The 23,434-nt window shown below is 38.2% G+C and overlaps 1 protein-coding gene across 7 annotated transcripts in view; it reads right to left on the bottom strand.

Annotated features, from left to right (window-relative positions):
- Cep128 (centrosomal protein 128) overlaps nt 1–23,434 on the bottom strand; it is a 354,331-nt gene that overhangs the window by 196,304 nt on the left and 134,593 nt on the right. For all 7 annotated transcript variants that reach the window (XM_085697793.2, XM_085697795.2, XM_085697792.2 and 4 more), the window contains 2 exons: nt 18,193–18,369; nt 13,937–13,996 (listed from right to left, as the gene is read on the bottom strand). In XM_085697793.2, coding sequence (XP_085553919.2) covers nt 13,937–13,996; nt 18,193–18,369 — 237 coding nt within the window. The remainder of the gene's footprint in view (nt 1–13,936; nt 13,997–18,192; nt 18,370–23,434) is intronic.

Below are 23,434 nucleotides of genomic sequence, written 5' to 3'. Positions count from 1 at the left end.
GGAGTATATGCAGAAACTGAAGCCCTGAAAGTCTGCTGGTGAAAGTACATGTTATCCGAATTCTGTTCTGGAAAACTATCAAGGTTGCAGAACAGAGTTACCATCTAACCCAGCAATTCTACTAAGTAGAATAGATAACTGGCACCCATGAGAAAGCCACACAGCTGCAGTCAAAGGAGCACGTTTACAATAGTCCTGCAAAACCGTAAGGCTCATCAAATGACAAGTGGATGAATAAAATGAGGCCTAGCCAAGCAATCATGTATGATACATCAGCATAAAAAGGCAACCAACATGACACAAAAATGGGTAAACCTTGACAGCACCTTTCTTCTGCCTGAGGAAAGACAATCACAAAAGAGCATGCTAGCATGACCGCATTTATTTCCCATCCATCCACAACAGACGAATCAATAGAAACGAGGTGGTTGAGCAGCACTGGAGGCTGTTGAAAGCTTGGAGGTAACAGTGAAAAGTTCTAGTCTTCTTTCTAGGTGAAAAAGTGTTTTAAACTTGTGCTTTTGGTTATGCAACTCTATAAACATACTAAATACACTAGGCATACCTCAACTGAGCTTGTGTATGTGTGTGTGTGTGTGTTTGTGTGTGTGCGTGCATGTGTGTGCATGTGCACACAAATGCAAACATGAGCATGTAGGAGGGAGGGAACCACATACACAGGTATGATGTGTATATGGAGGGTAAACACCAATGTCAGCTTCTTCCTCCTCAGCTCTCACGTTACTTCTTGAAAAAATTCCCTGAACAAACCAAGAACTCACTGATGAACTGAGATTAACTGGCCAGCAATCTTAGGGAATCCTTCCATTTCTATTTGCCCAGTGCTAGAATTACAGGTGTATGCCTACTACAGGCCCAGCTTTTTCCATGGCTACTGGGGATCTGAACTCAGGTTCTCATGCTTGCATGGTAATCACTTGAATGACTGAGCAATCTATTATTTAAACAACATCAAAAATCAAAAGACATAGAACACTAGCTAGAAAAACAAACTTAAAATTAAGCCCCCCTGAATAAATCAGATGAGGCTCCAAGTCCCTACTATGCAGTCTGTGGACCTGTCTTGTCTGGCCATCATTGAATAAATATAAACATCCCTCAACTTCAACTGAGCTGTGGAATTGAACTGTGACTAAACAAATTTAAAAAACATGCCTTACTTTCTAACATTCCATTGAAAATTTTGATAGATACAAAGTCATTGCCATTGACCATGCCAAAGAAGCAGTGGGTGGCAACTAAAGTTCCAGGTGTCAGCCCACCAGAAGAAAACTCTCTAACGGGCCAATCTTGTTTCGGTACGGCCACGGGACTGTAGACCCAGGAATGGCTTCTGTTTTGCTATGTCTTTTCATGTTTGCTGCAGCTCTCTTTCTCTGATGTGTTTACCCTTGGAAACATCCCGTTCTACTAGGCATTTGTACCTGTAGATTGTCAAGCAGATGAGCCCTCCTGACACTGTCCTGTCTAATTTGATAAAAAATAATCATAGCTTCTACAGAGTTTTGATGAATTAAATACAAAGATATGTTTCACAGTCGGGGTCTGTGAGTCTCACCTAAGGAGCTGCATGGCCTGTAGCTCACGTTAGTGACTGACAGTTAAGACCCAGTAGCCCAGTTAGTTCAAATTCTTTTAACCTTAATATTGGGAGATGTGTACACAGGTTTTGGAGCGCATCACAGCTGAAACGAAACTTCGAAAATAACAAAGTTAGACTAAGATGTTTTGTCAAATAGGTTTGAGGTAAAAAAAACTCCAAAAGACAACTTAAGTTTTAGAATGACACACAGTTGAATGAATGAGGAACTTGTAAAAGTATGGGAACAAGAACAAAGCAGCCCAATTATTCTTGGCTGCTATAACATTCTTCCCAAGATTGGTTAATGACCAAAGGTGATGATTAAATTAATTCCTTAAAAGCATTTTGCCCTCAATCTCCTGATATATAAAAAACTACTGATGATTGGATATGACCCTAAAGATTTAAAGTAGAGCTGACTGACTCTTCTTGATACATGAAGGTTTAGGTTTGTGATTCCTGTAGGACTCCTTCTGAGATTACATTTTAAGATGACTAATAAAGTAATTGGACCTTTCTTTATAACTACAAAATACAGCCTGCCAGTAAAAGACCTGACAAAAACACCTTGCTTGGGTATAAATGTATGAGTTCTTGAAATAATTTGTTTTTCACCTGTGGTATATAAAATGTTTAATCATGTAAGTGATATGGAAACATGCTGCTTTTTACTGTTTGCTTTCTATTCATTGCAACCATTCATGTGAAAAATAGAATGTAACCACAGTGTAATTCCTATATTGCCTTAAAAACTTTGTTGGAGTATATAAGCTGTTTGAAAAAAAGAATACATAGAAAGAACGGAGAAAAAACATAAGAGAACAAAGAAGAAAGAAGAAAGCCCTCAAGAGAGTGTGTGAGTGCTTCTTTTCCTAAACCCCCCTCAGATAGAAGTCTCCTTTATGCTGATTCTATAGATTACTCTCAAAGCCCTGGAGGCTGGCCCCCCAGACAGCAGTAAGACATGAAAAGTTCAACAAGACAGGAGACAAGGACACATGTTCAACTCCGTGACAGATAAAAAGAACCATTTCCACGAGCACTGAGGAAGAACACAGAGTTGAGCTGACATCATTATTCTCATTCGACAGAAAAATCATTGCTGCTTAGAAAATATAATCTCCATTCAGAAAGGAGTATATATTGGAGGCTGAAAATCAAGGAGTGGCAATATGGCTGCAAGCAAAAGAAGAACATGGGATGAGTCAAAACCTGCCGATTTCAGATCTGACAGTTCTTTCAAACTCACAGCCAGGGAGAAAAAAGCAGCAATATTGGTGGCTAAGTTTCTAACTCATTCAAGTGTGAAACAAGAACCCAGAAGCAACAAGGTCTTGGACATGAGAACTCAATGTCAGACTGGAAAATGAAGATCTTGAGCCAATGAGACACAGAAGCAAACATGCCTAGGTACATATAAGGTTATAGAGCTCAGGGGAAGTGGATGAAGATACAGATATGGCTCAGCAATGGAGGTAGCTGAAGTTCTCAAAACAGATAAAGCTATCCAGTAAGACTGATGAAGAGATAATAAATAGTTCAAGATGTGACGCGTAAGTTCCCAAAATAAAGCAGGAAAGTGTCCTTTGAAAGACAGGAGGCAATGTCAAAATGACGGTGACAAAGCTCAAAAACCAAGTTCTCAAAGCCAAGAACTGTTAAGGAGAAAGGGTAAGGACACTATGCAATTTTAAAAGAAGAATCCTTGACCAAAGTAACTATATCTCACTCCATCTAGCCAAAAAGGGCTGGGAAAAAGTCAGTGTCCCACTATTAATGGTGATTGTTTCTACTAACACAAGGTAGGAAGAAAGGGAGATCGATCAGGACTCAAATTTTATTCTACTCATTTTTGCAGGGTCAAAATATTTAAATTGAAAATGCACTTAAAAGTATTATGTAATAAATGTTACTCTATACAACTACTAACTCTAGATGTACATCAGTTGAAAATGACTCAAATACTAAGTCATGAATTCACCAATGAATTCACAAGAATGCCTACACTGTATCTATATTAAAACCACAACCTGAACTACACATTGACTTCTTTTTGACTTCACAAAATCTTGTTACTGCCTCAAGCAAAGTATCTGAAAAGCTTCCTTGAGCATCAGACCATTCCTGGCATGATGTAGTAGAAGAGAAGAGTCAATCTAGTTTTGAGAAAAAGTGGCCTGCGTAGAAGAGTCTTTCCGCTATTTTGTAGTTTAAGCATACATTTTTGTCCTTCTAAGGGATTTAGATCTTTCAGACAGCAAAAATGCTGAATCTTTACCTAAAACCTTCTGCAGAAAGGGCCAGTGTCAACACATTGGCACTAGTATGATGCCATACACTTTGAAGGATCTCACAAATGAAATTAAGTGAAAAGTGAGATGTTTTAAGTTCTAAAATGATACTTCTGATGCATATGTCTATGTACATACATATAATCTTAATGGAGCTATAGTACACTGGTCATGATGCACCATACAAAAGACATGTAAAGCCCCCAGCATCAGGTATAGGAAACCTCCCCTCAAGCTACTGGCTAGAGTAATACAATAGTCTTTCAGAACAGCATGGGCTATTACCGCCACTTTTATTGTCTTTCAGAACTTAAAGGTAAGAGTCTACTGTAGAAAATATCATACACTTTGAACACAGGACTTGGAGGAATCAAGCTAGGATTGGCCTGGATGACCACTTTCTGAGAACAGATTCTCACTGTATTGGAAGGTGCTTTGCAGCTGCAAAATGAAAAGAGGAATTGGTAGTCCTACCCAGCTGAAACCATTATGAACCACAATGACTGGACTGGCAAGATAGACTCAATGGCACCAAAGTGGCACTGTTATTTTGGGAATGGAAAACAAACAGCTGTCTTATTGTACTTAAAAATTGATCAACAGGAGGAAATCTGTGCCTGGAACTGGAAACCCAGTCAATTATCCATGAATTGAGAAGTCAGGGTCATGGAGGAAAGCCTACTGCTGCCATTATTGTAAACCAATATAACTTTTAACTCTATTCTAAATACTAACCTTTATAATTACAGATGAGTGTAGCTCTCATCCTCATCCAAGAAGTTCTTTGTACAACAAATAGAGATTATTACAGAGCTCGACCACTGGTCAAACTAAAGAGAATACAGGATTGTGGGGATGTCCAACCTCAACTTATACATTTGCAGTGTATAAGTCCAGGACACCATTTACCACATGTCCTCTAGGCATGAAGAGAAATGCACCCAACAAATCTCAACAAATAGGGTTACCTGAATAAGACAGCATAACTGAAAACTCCATTTGAGATGCCAATGAGGCCAGGAGAAATTCCACATGGCCCCATACCTAGATGAAAAGCTCCAAGTACTGAATGGTTGCTAAGAGAAGAATTAGTTTCCTCCAGGAATGAGCTCCCACAAATAATGTTGAATTAACTCAAGCGGCTAATTCTAAACACAGATATGTATGAGCAACATTAAATGAACTCAGTAGGTTATATATACATTGATGTATGTGCGTGTGCGTGCACACGCACACACACACACACACACACACACACACACACACACACACCAATCAAAAGAGAAACCTTAAATGGTGTGGAGCACAGGAGGAACTTGAGAGAAGAGGGAGAGTGTGAATGATACAGATAGAGTGCTCATGCACAATGTTCTCAAATAAAAGGCACTACTTTTTATATATTAACAACAAAACAGTCACATTTTAGAACTAAAAAGGTCTATTTTTCTTTTAGAATTAACAGTCCTAGCTGACATTAGTGACCATTCAAAAGTAACACAATTAACATCTGCACACTATCAATTTGAACTACCAAATACAGCACAGCAGAGATGGGCTAAAGTGTGTGCCTAGGACAGGCTGGGTAATGAAACCTTTATACAGTGTTAGCTGCTGTGGCATGGCACTGTGAAGCTAGAGTCTCATTTTTCTCAGCCAGTTGGCACTTAACAAATTACTTCACTTAGTACCATCATGGATTAACCAATGTGCTTAGAAATTGGGGAAGTGGTACAAAAGGCCAAATTTCATGGTCAAGAGCTCAAAATTAAATTTTCTGGAAACTGAAATATTTAAATTCTTTAATTTAATACTGCCAATGGAAATACAGTAACATTAGTTCTTCAAGTATTAGTCTAAAATCTGGCATTACTCAATATTATAGAAAAGTATTAAATGACAGAATATGAAATGAATTTATTAATATGGTAGTGTGACTATAGTATCTGTGAACAGAATAAAATGGAACAACTATGCAAACAGAAGAAATTCATATGCACAAGATGACATTTAAAAGGAAGGTGCACTAAGATATCACAAATGAATACAAGCTGTACAAGAGGCCTGTGAAAAGTGACAAACAGAGAGAAGGCTGTCAACTCTCTATTAAAAAGAAGACTGCCTACTCTGGGAATAAATCACTGAGATAACACAGGACTTAACTTGATTAGTTCACATTAGATGGGACCAAAGCAAAGAGCTACAGAAAACAGGTAGGAAACATGAACAAAGTCAGAGGAGAGAAAATATCATGGATCTTGAAAGGAAGTATTCATTCAGGCTGCTGTTTTACTAGTTTAGCATTTTGAACTACATTTTGAAGTTTGAAACACAACAGTCCTTTCTGAAATCAACTCTAAAAAATAACAGCATAAATGTAACAAAATTCAAAGATTACTTTCCCTCCCACGGTGGAAGGCTCAGTTAGAATGTTCTTGGCTCCCACGGCTTCTGAGCACATGAAGACAAGACCCTGCTCTACCAGAACATCTAACATTCTAAGAGTAAAAAAAAAATTCATATTGTAACCATGATATTTCCCATCATTTTCACTGCTCACTCACTACCACTAAAATACCTTAAAACACATTTGATTTTTAAAAAGAAAGAAGAAATAAAAAATAAATAAAAAAGAAGGAAAGAAAGAGGGGGGGAGGGAGGGAGTGAAGTGGGGGAAAGGAAGGAGAGAAGAGGGAAAAAAAGATACTTGAGACCACCACTCGTAATCTTCCATTTAACCTGATTTTCTTCAGTGATACAACTGCAAAGACAAACACTCAGAAGAGACTTCCATTTTCTGGGTCCATTCAGTTCAGTCTCATCGCAGTGTGTGACCTCTGCTTACTTGACTATACAATCCCTTGTATTACTGAACTGTGTTAATAGAGAATCAATAAATCTGTACTGTCCTGCTGAATTATGGCAACATGTAACAACAACAAAAATAAATCATTCCTGAAACCAGCCATCAAACAGGCTTCAGTTATAGATTAAATTTTATCCTCTCAAAAGATATACACTAAAGCAAAAGATTAAACACACATTTACAGAGCCACAAGGGAGGTGAAGAGAATCATTTTATAAGTGTAGGGCCTTAACCTTGAGACCAATGTCTCTGTAAGAAGAAAAGAGGCCAAAACTCTTTCCCACAGGATGTACACTGAAGGCAGATGAAGACAAAGACACAGACAAAAAGTAGCCTCCACAGCCAGGAAGACAGCCAAAGCACTACTTTTATCTGGACTCACCTCTCCAACTACGAGAAAATAAATGTCAACTGTTTAAAGGACCAGGCTGTGGGATTTGGCTAGGATGAGTCAAAGAGATGATTATAATGTGACCAATGGCTTTAATCGACTCCTGCAAAGAGTTTATCCTACTGTCACACAAAATTAGGATTCAGTTATACTGGGAGACTTCATACAAAGTGAATATGAATACAGACTGTATTAATAATCCAAACTAAAATTAAAATTTATGGAGATTTAATCAACCAATAATCAATTATGAGAAATCGTGTTTGTTAGATAAATAACCCAGCATCTTCATTAAGTATCGTGAAAAAGCGGCTTGGAACCCAGGACTTTAACCATCGCAAATTATAATTAGCAGGCAAGGCTATTAACCATACAGCAGAAAGCTTTCTATTAAGCACTCACAGGAGCATTTTACAGATTGCATAATAGACTCATTTATTTAACAACATCAACAAGCAGTGCTAAATAAACCAATATAGGGGATTTGGAAAGAAGGCAGCTTCTAGCTCTGTAGCTCCAGCTCATAATTAGGTGGGAATATTCATAAGATGCTAGTAAAACCATCACAAGGATCTTTCTATTCTGTGAGAGCCCTCTACTGAGACTTACCATGCTACAGCAAAGTCACTAAGCAATGACCCAAAACTCAACCAGAGAAAACAGAAAGCGCACATAAGAGATGACAGCTATGTAGTCAGCAAGAACACTAGGACCCATAATTTTGCTGCTTTAACGACTATGCTTCCCTCATCAAGATTCTAAAAATAATTTTGAAGAAAAAATGCTTACATAAGAACGGGAAAAAAGAATGGCATTTTTTTTACAATATGCTAAGTCACCAAAATAAACCTAACCAGACCAAGCCAATTTAAATGTACACTTTTCATATTTATGTGGCACTAGGAATCGAAGCTAGGGCCTCACACATGCTAGACAAGTGCTCTATCCCTAAGACAATCTTTGACCAGTTTCACTTTGATTTTGAGACACAGTCTCACTAAGTCCATACTTGAACTGACTGTGATCTCTTGCCTCAAATTCCTAAGTAGCTGGGATTACAGACTAGACTCAAATTAGGATTATAATTTTTAAGTAATTCCTTCGTCAATTTCACTTCTAGATATGAACAAAAAAGAAAGTTATCCACAACAACAGTATGTTTAAAGATTTAGTTTCCCCTAAACTGCATTTTCCATATATATATACCCTAAAGGATATTTCCAACAAATGAAAAAAAAACATTTAGTATAATATCTTCATTTGTGTTGAGAGAACAGAATAGGTAATTATTCATAGCCTTAACAAGAACTTTTTGACACATATTGTTTTAAAGGCAATATCCAAAAATTTAAAGTTTTATTTGAAAGTGGACTACAGAATGAACATAGAAAAACAAAGAGTTCGGTAATCAAAGTGCAAAACCCTTCTCAGTAACTCAAGAGCTTCTGTACCTAGGTAAAACTCAAAAGCACGGAAGCTTCAATTCTCTGCTCTGGAACAGACATAGTTACACTGTATCTTCTCCCACCATTTGAGCTGGGCCACAGTAAATAGCAGACTTTCCAATGCCTAGCATAGGTGATAGTATTAACAGAAGAAGTATGGCTCTGAGAATGATCCCAAAGCAGGAAGACACAGGAAAATTCTCCAGTACTGTAGAAGTGTATTTCCTGTCTACAGAATCTTGAAGTTTAAGGATATAAACTAATGAAAGAAATATTTGACGATTAAACTATGGAATGAAAGCTGCTAATGGTGATCCATGCCTACAATCATAACAGGGAAGAACATCTGCTGAAATTCCCTGTGCTCATCGCTCATCCTTCTCTAATTATGAAACAAAGGAGGTACTTTGAGTGCAAAAATGTAAAAACTCCAATGTAAGTGATTCTTTGGGATAAGAAGTTATCGGGCATTTAGTGAGGCATACCGCAGCAAGTATGAAAAATGTGGCAAGGAAACCAGACACAGAATGGCCTCAATTGGGTTATCAGCTAGAGGAGTGAAAGGAAATTCGTTACAAGGGACAACAACCAAGAAAAAAGGATGCAACATTCTACACTGAATTGATTGCTTTCGCATGTTAAAGGAATGCTGAAAACATGTAAACCACAAAGCATTCAGGATTCTGCCTTGTGCAAGACATCAGCTTTTCTTTACGCACTGTCTGTGATGGTTGAATGAAAATGGCTCCCATAGGCTCATAGGGAGTGGCAGGAAATTTGACTTTGTTGGAGTAGGTGTGGGCTTGTTGGAGGGAATGTGTCAGATGCTCAAGTCAGGCTCAGTATGGCACTCTTTCTGCTGGCTGCTGATCTGGCTATAGAACTCTCAGCTTTCTCTCCAGCACCATGTCTGACTGTATGCAACCATGCTTCCCAACATGATAATAATGGGCCACATCTATGAACTGCAAGACAGCCCCAATTAAGTGCTTTTCTTTATAAGAGTTGCCATGGTCCTGGTGTCTCTTCACAAGAATAGAAATCCTAACTAAGGCACTATTCTAAGAAAGGAATTTAGATCTGCAATAGACAGTGATTTAAAACAGTATGTGGCCCCATCCTGTAGTGCCTGCCTGTCTAGATTTGGACTTTATCCGTGTTGTCTCATAAAAAGAAATATTTTTTTCATATTTCCCTCCATTTAAACCTACATGTCCTTGTTTCTTTTTAGACTTTACTATCCAAACAGGTATTTCAAAATATAGATTTCACTATTAGCTAACTTACTATAGGGGACTCTCTGCACTGTATCTCTATATTATTTGTGGATCTATTCTTTCTTGCACTTTGAGATTGACCTTAAAAAAGAAAATCTTAGTCTCCACCACTATCTGATATGACAACAATCATTATTTGAATGCTATTGCCGAAAAACTTTCCCCATCTTTTTGTGACTATAAATTTCTGAATAATCTCTTTAGATCAAACTATCAGTATGCCTCAGCCTCCTGCATGGTTGTCTCCCTAATGTCAGTCTTACCACCTCTAATCCAACTCTCACATCACTAGAAAGTGATTCTTCTGTGATACAAACATGAGCATGTCACTCCCTTTTTCAACGCCTTCCTGAGTATTCATTACATGCTGATCTGAAAATGGCATAAAACGCCTTTCACCATAAACCTATTCCTCAGCTCAGCCTGGAGTCTCCTCTGTCATTTTCTGCCTTGAGATGGCAGTGGTTAGGTAAGAGCACTGCCTGCTCTTCCAAAGGTCCTGAATTCAATTCCCAGCAACTCATCTGTAATGAGATCTGGTGGCCTCTTGGGGAAAAGACCTGGTCAGTTGTCTTCATCGACTTAGACCATGCAACCCAATATGGTCACGTTCAACAGAATCGCCATATATGAGTTGCCCATGCATGCTTCAGCATTGTGAGAGCATAAATTTCATTTCATTTTATTTGTTCAAACCACTTGGAGTTTGTTTGCATTTATCATGTTCTCTTTGCATGCGTGTCCTTCCACATGGCGCCTTCAGGATCAGGAGCAACTTTTGACTTCCATGGCAGCCTCTGCCTATACCTATCAAAGCTCTTCATATAATAGTCAAAGTTTCTACATGTTTATCTACCTTTTCTAGTAAAGCAGGTTCCTCTAGAGATTATTCATTTTTATGCCATAGAATGTAACACAGCATCCAGAACATAATACTATTCTCTGTTAAGCAAAGGAAACCACAGCCTCTATATGGCCTGTTAGAATTTACAACAAAATCTCATCCTTAACCTATAGAAACTGCTTGCCTGGCATTCCTTAATAGCTATCTCATCTCCCTTCCTTCCTGGAGCATCTTATTCCGATGCCCCACTGGTTACTTTATCTGCAAATCTGAATGAACTCAGTTGGACTTCACGTTTAAGTCACGCCACCACTGGCCACAAAACAGTGATAAAAAAAAAAAACCCAGCCAGCCTGCTAGCTCTTCTACAGTTAACACTAACAAAAGGAATTCGTTTAGTAGATTTATGAAAACAATTACCAAATGTCTTCTGAGGTCCTTCCAATACTGCAAGATGTCAGCATGGACCAGCTGAATAGCAGCTCTACTTTCCATACAGTTTTTGTCCCCTGATTTCAGATCTTATCTCCAATACTTATAGAGCTGTCAAGTCATAGTTCATGGACATTACAGGATTGCAGCCCATCAATAACCTGAGCCATCTTTCTAGTAAATAGATTCAATTCTTCCCCAGTCAGTTGGTCAGCACGGTATTTTTTATCACACCCTTTTACACTGTAGACGGAACAGTTGTCTCATGCAGTATTACAGCTGGTCTGATCAGAAGTTCAATCCCATTAAATGATAAGGGAAACTGCTCACCAGCTCCCAAATTAAAGAGCGATGATTAAGAGTCATCTCTGCCTCTCATAATTTAGCTGAACCACAGCAGTGAAAGCTTTCTGTTGAGAAATGATAAAGATTTTAACTGGAAAGAAAATTCTAAGTACATTGCTCTTGTTGTCAGAAGTGCAGAGTTAGGGAAAAGAAGAAGAGAAATGTTAAATTAATGCACAAGCGAAGTTCCCAGCCAAGGAATTCTGAGATACCAAAACATGCATTCTACATTTCCAATGCAGAAGGCAAAAATATGAATTTGCATCTATTTCTAACAAAATGATTGAAATGCACAGGTGTGATGTTTGTAAAGAACTGAAGAGAATTTTAAAAACAAGGTGAAGTCTGTACTCACTGTCAGTATTTTATTTTCTTATTCCCCTAACTAAAGCACGCTGGCCTCAGAGGACATCACTGGTATGGCATCCCACCCGCAGCCCCTCAGCAACCTCAGCAATGGCCGCTTAAATCTTCCACCTTCTCATTTCTGTTTTATCCATAATCATCCAATTAACTTCCACGTGATTCTTTTTATTTTATGTGTATGGGTGTTGTATCTACGTGTATGCGTGTTTTGCCCATGTGTATCAGTGTCTTGTCTCTGTACCACTCCTACTGCTGGTGCCTGCGGAGGTCAGAAAATGCTTCACACTCCCTGCAGCTGGAGTTACAGGCAGCTGTGAGCTGCCATGTGGGTGCTGGGAACCAAACTCAGGTCCTCTGGAAGAACAGTAAGTGCTCTTAACTGTTGATCCATCTCTCCACCTTTGCATAATTTTTATAAGACCAAATTTAAGGGTTGTCCTTCCAGTAGCTTATAATGACACCCTTGCAACATTCTATCCCACCATCTTGCCAACACAAACATTTTTCTATGCTCTTTGGCAATGTCTTCAAATTGCTATAATAACATAACACACTTCAAAGAATGTTTTAGAATCTGTCCACACCTCAATATTAGACCAGAGACTACATGAGAGCCATGGTGACTGACACAAAAGACTAAAGAAACATGAATATTGCTATATAAGCAAATACTCTACATGACCATACATCCGGTGGTAAGGCATTAATTGTGAGTCAGACAGTAGGTAATATCCATTCTTTACATGGCAATGAACAAGTTACTTTCCTCCCATGAGACTTAGCTTTCTTTACCTTTTTTAGTAAGCATAATGGGAATGTGGCATGTAGTCCAGTGTTGCATACAATGCATAAAGCCCTCGATTCAAGCACAGCAATCAATCCATCAATAATCAATCCACAAACTTAAAAGTCTCTTCATGCAGTAAACTAGACAACTGGAAGTACAATTAACCCAGTTTATACTACAGGTGGTTTTATGATGAAAATCAAATAAAATAAAAAGATTTAGATATGTGTATCTTAAAGTTCAAAGAAAATATTTCACAAAAACTACAAATGCATAGTAGCAATATCCTATATATTTTAATCAATGAATGTACAAATTGAACTATCATATAAAAGTAGTTGTTATATCCCATAGCAAAAAGTGATGGACAGAATATGAGAGGAAGTAGGGGGAGAGTTATTAAAGCACATCACATACATGTATGTAATTGGCATGCAATAAAATGGCATAGCATAGTGTAGAAATTTTAAATAAAGATAGAAAATTATTCATTTTTAACTTCTGTTCACTTATAACTATTTTTGGTGATGACAGAGAGAAGTTATCTTTAGAGCATACAGTAGGCCCTTCTCATCTTGTAAAAAACATCCAAGTGAGTGAAGGAGTTTGCTTGAGACAAGCAGAGTCCGCAGGCTGTAAGCTTACACAAAAGAATCGAGGTGCATTTAATAAATACGTGTGAAATGAACATGAATTCTAGCTAGTCTGGCCTTTAGATATGTTCAGAGAAATTCCCAACTAAATAAAAACTAGAAAATTGTCTCCATTACAATCTGGTTCAAAATTCAAAAATTTTATCACCCTTTATTTTCTAATTCTTTGACTATACAATATATTTAAAATAAATATTTAGTGAGAAAAAAAAACTTAGATGCTTCTTACATGCACCACAGTTACTCCTCTCTGGCAGCCCGTGTCACAGCATCACATGCTCTGTTACACAACAAAATAGATGGTTCAGGCCGCCGTGGTGAGGCACAGCGACGACAGCGGCACTCAGGGGGCAGAGGGGAGGTGATTTTTGTGAGTTGGAAGCCAGCCTGCTCTACACAGCTAATTCTAGGAAGGGTCTCTCTATACAGTGAGACCCTGCCTCAACAGAAAATCAAAGCAGACAGACACTCAGACAGACAGACAGACAGGAGATAGATAGATAGATAGATAGATAGATAGATAGATAGATAGATAGATAGATAGATAGATAGATAGATAGATAGATGGATAGATAGAGATGGCTACACAAAACACAGCTTATTAAAGATCATAAAATTTAGGATTCCATGATGAAATACCTTGCTTTCAGCTAACCAGCGATGTGGGTCACAATGTATTTCAGGACCAGAGGTAAATACCTACAAAAAGAGGAAAGAATGTTAAAAATAGATTTTTCTCTAGCATGAATGACAGTCCTTAAATGCCAGGATTAGAAAAGTGGAAGATTTTATCAAATACACAATCAATTTCAAAGCAGTTATTAAGTGGCTATTCTGCATGTATTTCCTTGATGACAATAAATAGCCAAGTAAGGTACAGACACAGAAGATGATCTAGCTGCCAAGGGCTACTATCACTAGCCTCTGGAGTTGAGCCCATGGGGCTTCATCTGGAGAGCAACCTTGATTAAAGCCTGCCTGTGACTGCCTCTCAATGCTGTTCTGTGTAAGGTACTCTATAGAGGTTTAAATGTGCCTACATAGAAACTTAACTCTGTCTCGTTTATCCATCTTTATACCTTGGGGTCCATTTTGTTTTGTCAAAGACTATGAAGAATAGACAGCTCATCAAAATGAATTTATGTAAGCAATGCTTTAGATTACAAAACAGACACGAAATTTTATATTCAACTGTTGCCTATATTAGTTGCTCTGATTTCCTTTATACCAACTCATTTATAAAATCACTCAACATCTGGTTTTGCCTTATTACTGAGCTGACTCTACAGTCAAGAGCTGTTAATGTTTTTACAATTGTAAACACAAATTACATTATTGTCAGTTTTTTAAACTCGGTGCTATATAAGATATATTCACAGAACTTCTCAATGTTTTATCTAAAAACATCTTTTCTTTTATAAAGAGATGTCTATTCCTAGTCTCAAATGTTTCCATATCTCAATATGTATGTGCACATTTCTCTGTCAGAATAATAGTAGCTAATTTACCTAAATGCATACTTAATGCATACCAAGTATTCACCACATTCCACATACAAAGGTGTTGTGGTATTACACTCAACCTATCTCTCAATCACTTTTTTCTCTACATTTAACCCAGTTCTCCTGCTGTTTTTGTTTTGTTTCATTTTGTCTTGTGTTTTGAAATAGGGTGTTGCAATGTAGCCCCTGGCTTCTCTGGAACTGTGGAGACCTGGCTGGCCTCTCTTCTGCGGCTCCCATGCTAGAAATAAGGGCCTGAACCACCACACAAGTTCTAACCTAAGGCTGAGCTTCTCTGCCTTTTTTTTTCTTTTTCTTAAAAAAACTTCATTTTACATTCCAACTATGGTCCTTCCTCTCAATTCCTCCTCTTCACCCATCCCCTGGCCTCCCTCCCAGCCCACCACCACCCACTCCTCCAAAAAAGTAATAATGCTTCCTATTGGGAATCAACAAAGCATGGCACATTAGATTAAGGCAAGAGGAAGCCCCTCTCACCTGCATTAAGGCTGAGCATACAATTCTTGAAGCTAAAAGTATTCTCTATCTCTCTGGGTCCCTGGACAGGTTTCTCTCTGCCCACCTGTTCCCAAATAGCCACTCTGAGGCTAAATATCAGTTACAATTGTTCGCTGAATATCTTAGGCTTCTTACTCACTAGCTCTATCTATAAATTAACCCATTTCCATTAGTTCATATTTTACCATGAGGCTTGTGGCTTATTACCTCCCACCTTCTTTCCCCAGCAGTTACACGGTGTCTCCCTGACTCCACCTTCTCTCTAAATATCTTTGAACTTTTCACCTGTCCATTGGTCAAAACAGCTTTATTCATTAACCAATAAAAGCAACGCATATACAAAAGAACTTCCCACATCACAAACCACCATAATAAATGGGCTTCAAAGAGCTAGCTCACACCAGGGCAAGATTCTGGTTCCACTATCAGGGGCCCAGCAGACAGACTACGCGACACTACTGTCTTCCACATGCAGAGGGTCTAGTCTAGTGGTCTCATGGAGGCTCCTCAGCTGTTGGTCTAGAGTTCATGAGTTCCCACAAGCATGGTTCAGCTGTCTCTATAGATTTCTTTTCAATCAGGCTTTCCCTAATTGCCCAAATTCTCTATTTCTTCTTCCTCTTTCAACAATGCACTATGTTGCTAAACATCTGTGAGCATCCATTTGTCACAATTAGACTTCCCTTTTCACTAACAGACTCCATTAAATCTTTACTGCCTCAAATAAATCTTCACTTGGAGCAATAATAAATACTTATTTTGATGTAGGAAATAGAAACAATGCTCGTGTTTCATGATTTGCTCCACAGGTTTACAAATGATCTCATGCTTTAAAGAACATCTTTAAGCAGTTAAATGTGGCAGAACTACAGGCTATCAGGGCCATTGGAACAAGATACTATATATGGCCAAAGTAGAAATCAAATTCACAAGTGTTTCTACACTGCCAGGCACACAAAGCCCACTCAGTAGACAACGAAGACTGCCCATCAAGATGGCATCAAAGTAAACTCAAAGAACTGTGACAAGAACAGTGTAGCAGAGCCATGTTGTGGGAAAAAAGACAAAAAGAAAACATGTATGTAGATCTAAACACAACAAAAGACAGAGTTACTTTCAGGGTGTATTAAAAGGACAGTTTGTTTCCTATAAAGCAGTGGTTCTCAACCTTCCTCCCGCTGCAACCCTTCAATACAGTTTCTCATGTTGTGGTGACCCCCAACCATACGATTATTTTTTTTTTTTTTGCTACTTCATGAGTGTAATTTCACTACTGTTATAAATTGTAATGGAAATATCTGTGTTTTCTAGTGGTCTTAGGTGAACCTTATGAAAGGGTTGACTCCAAACGGGTCATGACCCACAAGTTGAGAATCACTACCATAAAGAAACAATATTTACTAATATTCTTGTCCATGAAACTCGGGTGTTTTCTAACAGCTGCATGGAAGAAGGCTTATTATGCTTCTTATAACATGACTCATGTGCTTTGATTTTAATGCTTACACATGACTGAAAACTACATGAAATGAAATACTTAAACATGGAGTAAATGCAACATTGCTAATATATGTTCCTCTGCATTAAGTTAAGGTTTACAAGTCACATACTCAGAAAAGCCTTGAAGAAAACAGCATTAGATGGGGAAAGGATAAGGTGGCATAAAAACCCAGGGCCTCCCCAGAGTCAGTTTCACACTTACACGCAAACACTGCTCACCTTAGTCTCATAACTTTCCCATAGCGACACTTGAATACTGTCTCAAAAGAACATAAAGGGAACTGCCGATTGTGCAATATCTACCAACTCTATTAATTCCACCAATTGAAATATTTATATGAAAATTGGAGCCTTAGAAGCCTTTAACTGAAACAGTAGATTATATTTTTATTTTCTTCAAACATCACTTAGAGAAAAAGAAAGATAGGGGAAAAAAATCAGGAAAAAGGGAAGAGACCTCAGAAGGCCTCTCTCTGGTAGAGGAAGAAAAAAGAACCTAGCTGCAAGAGAAAACCACCTAAGCACAAAACGGCATTTCAGTGTGGCCATGCCATAAAATGAAATAAACACAACTGAAATTGAGGCAGAAGCCTGACTGGTACGGCGATGCCAGAGCAACACTTCTCAAGGGTCAGCCTTCAGGGAATTCAAATACCCATGGGACACACATTTTATACATCATCTCCTGACCACCATTAATTAGAAAGTGATAAACCCATCTGAATATGGGGAAGCACACAGATTAGAATTTGAACAATAGGGAAAGTCAACAGCAAAGTGTTTGCTTGGTGTGGACCCCGTCAGTCTACAAAGTGTCTGCTTGATCTGGACCCCGTCAGTCTACAAAGTTTCAAGTCCTTGAGATTTTATCACACTGAATGTAGGAGCAAGTACCCAGCCCCTCCACGTCTGCTTCACTTTTCTACACTATATTTTATGGAGTACTGGAGAGATGGGTTGACGTTAAGGGCTAAGGGAGACACAGCCTATATCATACTTATCATTGAACCTCTCAAGAAGAATTAAATAGATGGTAGCAACATTACTAAGAGGCTACCATGGTGGAAAATTCAGAAACCAAGCTTCTTGGCTCAAAGAATGTTTTTCTTCATCAATATTGCTGTCTCTTTGTTGACGGGTTCTCTTGCACTGAGTGAGACATGGGTAACTCAGTGGAACAACATCACACTTTCACCAGAACTGGGTAGTTATAAATAGTTTCCAACTCCTAAGCAATTCAAGAAGTTATTTTGTTTCATAAAACTTTCTGAAATAAAAGTGTGACTCCCATGGAATCACAGGTTACAATCCCATTATAATTATAAGTTTGAAAACTAACAGAAAATTTAAGGCACATTGAGAACTCATAATTACTTTCAATTTCTCCAATGAATCTTTGGAGAACGTTTTACAAGCTGCATCAATTTCCTTTCCTATTACACCAAGAATGGATTCCTGTTCCGTCTCCAAACAAAGAAGTTGATCCTTCAGCTGGAGCCGGGCCTCTTCCATCCTCCTTAAGTGCTCCTCTTCATTACTTATATGTTTCTCCTGTGGCATGAGAAATAAAAGAGACCCTTGTTAAGTAGAGCCAAGACACAGGTATCTATGCAAGCAAACCTAAGAACGGGATTAGAACAGATACGACCAGTCATCTCTTCACTTAGAACAATAGATATCCCATGAGCACTCAAGTATAAACAACTGGCAAAAATTCTAGGAACAAAAGAAATAATGTTGAAAATGTCCTTTGTGATTTGTTAACAGTGCTGTCAGTGGGTCAGAAGAAAAGCTAAAATCATAAATTGATCTGGGGTGAACCCTAAACATTAATTAGTAAAACACCGAAATATAAATTACCAAATATGGTGCTTGCTTTCAATGTGTTACCACCTAAACTCCATCACAACACGCTCCTCCTACAAAGTTCTCATCTTTTCGATGCCATCATACAACACGCATGCTTTTGAAACATGAAAATTTAATAAAAACCAAGATGGGAACACATTCCAAGTAAACAAATACATTTAATGAAGAGAGGCTTGTCAGGAATCCTTGAAGAGATTACAAGTGCTTTGGGGTCTCCTCTAGGCAGAACAATTTGCGATCATTACTACTTATTATACAACTCTCAATAGTTGTAATTAAACAATTTCATTAAAAACAAGCACCCTTGATAGGAAAATCTCAAAATCCTGAATGCCACCTAAGTCCACAGCTTTAGAAACAGTGACACAATACTGAGAATGCTTCACTCTGGGTTGTGAATTAGGAATGCTTAACTGGGAAAGTCACCAAAAACAGTGGAAACCCTCAAAAGCTCTAGGACATGAGCTGCTCCTGACCTCAAGCGTGCTGAACACATGTGCTAGAAACTCAAAGCCATATAGCACAGGCCGTGTAAGATAATGAAATAACTAGAACTGAAGAAATAACAGACCATACTCATGGTGTTAGTATGTTTAGTCATTACACATTAGCCTAGTAATCTTCAGCAATTAATAAACACAAGTAAATCAGAAAAAGTACGCGGGTACAAAGCCCTCTATTTTTAAAAAAAAGAAAAGAAAAGAAAAGAACACTGGTGTTAAAAATTAATGATTGGAGGTGGAAAGATGGATCAGCAGGTAAGAACACTGCCTGCTCCCAGTGGACCTCAGTTCAATTCCCAGCATGTACATGACAACTTACAACTGTCTAATTCTGTTCCAAGGAATCGGATGCCCTCTTCTGGCCTCTGTGGCCCCAGGCACACAAATGGTGCCAGATAGACTTTCAGGTGAAACACTCAAATATATAAGATAAAAATAAATAAATCTCTTTTTCTTTCTCAAAGAATAAATCAGGATTACACTCTCCCCTCCCTCTGCTACTCCCACTTCCTCCCCATCTTCCCTCCCCTCCGGATCCACTCCCCTGCTGTCTCTGATTAGAAAAGAACAGGCTTCTAAGTGATAACCAAACACAACAAAATAAAGTATAATAAGATGAAGCAAAAACTATTATATTGAATTTGGACATAGCAACTCAACAGAAGGAAAAGAGTTGACAATCTTGAACAATCCTCATTACAAATAAAAACTCAACCAAATGTGGTGGCACACTGTAGTCATTACAGACACTGAGGAGGCTGAGGCAGATGTGCAAGTTAACATCTGTCTTGACTATGAAGTGAGATTTTGTCCCAAACTAAAATTGTAGGAAAGAAAAGCAATCAGAGATATAACATGGTGCAAAAGGCCTTGAGTTCAATTCAAAGTATTGTAAATAAACTTCTAAATTAAAAGGCTGGGGGGAGGGGGGAGGTATAGATGATGCCATATTCAAAACAGTCCACACAAAAGCAAAAGCACATCAGGCATGTGTACTCTCCAAAACGTTCAAGGATTATCCACTTACACAGGAAATGTACTTACAAACCCACAGAAGTCACCTGACTAACTTAACCTTTAAGAATGTGCTAAGCAGACGGAAATTTACCGGTAGGCCACAGCCATATGGCAATACACAGACTAATAGAAATAATAATAATAATAATAATAATAATAATAATAATAATAGAAATGATATAAGATATAAGAGTTGGTTAATAAGAAGCCTGAGCTAATAGGCCAAGCAGTATTTTTTTTTAACTTTTACTTTTTATTTTATTTTATTGAGGTGTATATTTGTCTCTGCTACACTCCCTTCTTCTCTCCTCCCATTCAGCCCTCTCCCATGGTCGCCATGCTCCCAATTTACTCAGGAGATCTTGTCTTTTTCTACTTCCCACGTAGATTAGATCCATGTATGTCTCTGTTTAGGGTTCTCATTGTTGTCTAGATTCTTTGGGATTGTGATTTGTGGGCTGGTTTTCTTTGCTTTATCTTTGAAAACCATTTATGAGTGAGTACATATGATAATTGTCTTTCTGAGTCTGGGTAACATCACTCAATATGATGTTTTCTAGCTCCATCAATTTGACTGCAAATTTCAAGATCTTGTTTTTTTTTTTTTCTGCTGTGCAGTACTCCACTGTGTAAATGTACCACATTTTCCTTATTCATTCTGTGGTGCAGGAGCATTTAGGTTGTTTCAGGGTTCTGGCTATGACAAACAATGCTGCTATGAACATAGTTGAGCACATGTCCTTGTGGCATGATTGAGCATCCTTTGGATATATACCAAAAAGTGGTATTACTGGGTCTTGAGGAAGGTTGTTTTCTAATTTTCTGAGAAATCGCAATACTAATATTCAAAGGGGCTGTATCAGCTTGCACTCCCACCAGCACTGCAGGAGTGCTCCCTTTACCCTACAACCTCTTCAGCGTAAGCTGTCATCCGTGTTTTTGATCTTGGCCAGTCTTACAGGTGAAAGATGGAATCTCAGAATTGTTTTGATTTGTATTTCTCTGATGACTAAAGAAGTTGAGCATTTCCTTAAGTGTATTTCAGTCATTTTAGAGACCTCTGTTGAGAGTTATCTGTTTAAGTCTGTATTCCATTTTTTATTGGATTATTTGTTCTTTTGATGAACAATTTCTTCAGTTCTTTGTATATTTTGGAGATCAGACCTCTGTCTGATGTGGGGTTGGTGATGATCTTTTTCCATTCTGTGAGCTGTCATTTTGTCTTGTTGACTGTGCCCTTTGCTTTACAGAAGCTTTTCAGTTTCAGGAGGTCCCATTTATTAATTGTTTCTCTCAGTATCTGTGCTACTGGGGTTATGTTTAGGAAGTGGTCTCCTGTGCCAATGAGTTCAAGTGTACTTCCTGCTTTCTCTTCTATGAGGTTCAGTGTGGCTGGCTTTATGTTGAGGTCTTTGATCCATTTGGAATTGAGTTTTGTGCATGGTGATAGACATGGATCTATTTTCATTCTTCTACGTGTTGATATCCAGTTATGCCAGCATCATTTGTTAAATATGCTTTCTTTTTTCCATTTGATTTTTTTTTTTGCTTCTTTGTCAAATACCAGGTTTTCAAAGGTGTGTGGATTGATATCTGGGTTTTCTGTTCAGTTCCATTGGTCCTCCTGTCTCTTCTTATGCCAATACCAGGCTCTGTTCAGTACTGTAGCTCTGTAGTTGAGTTTGAAGTCAGGGATTGTAATGCCTCCAGAAGTTCTTTCAATGCACAGGATTGTTTTGGCTATTCTGGGTTTTTTTTTTCTTTTCCATATGAAGTTGAGTTCCATTCTTTCGAGGTCTGTAAAGAATTTTGCTGAGATTTTGATAGGCATTGTATTGAATCTGTAGATTGCTTTTGGTAAGATTGCCATTTTTACTATGTTAAGTCTACCCACCCAAGAACATGGAAGATCTTTCCACTTTCTGGTGTCTTCTTCAATTTCTTTATTCAAAGATTTAAAGTTCTTGTCATACAGGTCTTCCACTTGCTTAGTTCGAGTTACTCTGAAATATTTTATCCTATTTGTGGCTATTGTGAAGGGGGATGTTTCTCTGATTTCTTTCTCAGCCCATTTATCATCTGTGTAAAGGAGGGCTACTGATTTTTTTTTGAGTTAATCTTGCATCCTGCAACATTACTGAAAGTGTTTGAGTTGTAGAAATTCCTTGGTAGAATTTTTGGGGTCGCTTATGTAAACTATCACATCATCAGCAAACAGTGAGAGCTTGCCTTCTTCTTTTCCAATATGTTTCCCCTTGATCTCCTTTTGTTGTCTTATTGCTCTAGCTAGGACCTCAAGAACTATACCGAATAGACATGGAGAGAGTGGACAACCTTGTCTTCTTCCTGATTTCAGTGGGATCACTGCGAGATTTTTATACTAGTGACATGGATGTCTAAAAGAAACACTAAACTCCTTACAAGTTCAAATTCTCTCTCTCTCTCTCTCTCTCTCTCTCTCTCTCTCTCTCTCTCTCTGTCACACACACACACACACACACACACACACACACACACCTCAACCCATTAATTTATAATTCCATGATGATCAAGGCATAATGCTACAACTGTAGATAGATATTTGAACATATTCTTTATGCTGCATAACATTTTCTCCATGGTTCTAAGACTGTAAGGAAACATAACTTTAATAGTAATGTGACAGCTTCAGAAATAAAGAACAAAACCAAAATGATCTCTTGACAGGCTCTGTGACACACAGATGTAACCTCAAGGCACTGAAGGGTGAGGCAAGAGGACTGAATTGAATTCCTTTCTTGTCTGCACTGCAATTCAAAGCCAGCATAGGCAAATTAGAGAGACTGTCTCAAAATATAAAGGCAAGAAATATTTGAAAAGAACAATAACAAACTAGGCGTGGTAATGTACACCTTCAATGAGCACTCCCTAAACAGAAGCAAGCAGTTTCTGTGAGTGTGAAGCCAGCCTGGTCTATATAGTGAGTTCCAGGACAGCCTGGGCTACATAGTGAGACCCAGACAAGATAGAAAGAAAAAAAGAGAGAAAGAGAGAGAGAAAGAGAGAGAGAGAGAGAGAGACAGACAGACAGACAGACAGAGAGACACAGACAGACAGACACAGACAGACAGACGGACGGAGGGCAGGCTAAAAATGACATTTTGTTTCCAAAATACTTATAACATGAAATTAAAAATAATTTTAACATACTTTAACAAAAATGTATTTTAAATAAACTGCTCATACCC

Source organism: Myodes glareolus, chromosome 11 (genome assembly GCF_982192425.1).
Source record: "Myodes glareolus chromosome 11, mMyoGla1.1, whole genome shotgun sequence".
Lineage (NCBI taxonomy): Eukaryota > Metazoa > Chordata > Mammalia > Rodentia > Cricetidae > Myodes > Myodes glareolus.
This window is presented reverse-complemented; position numbering and strand designations above follow the sequence as displayed.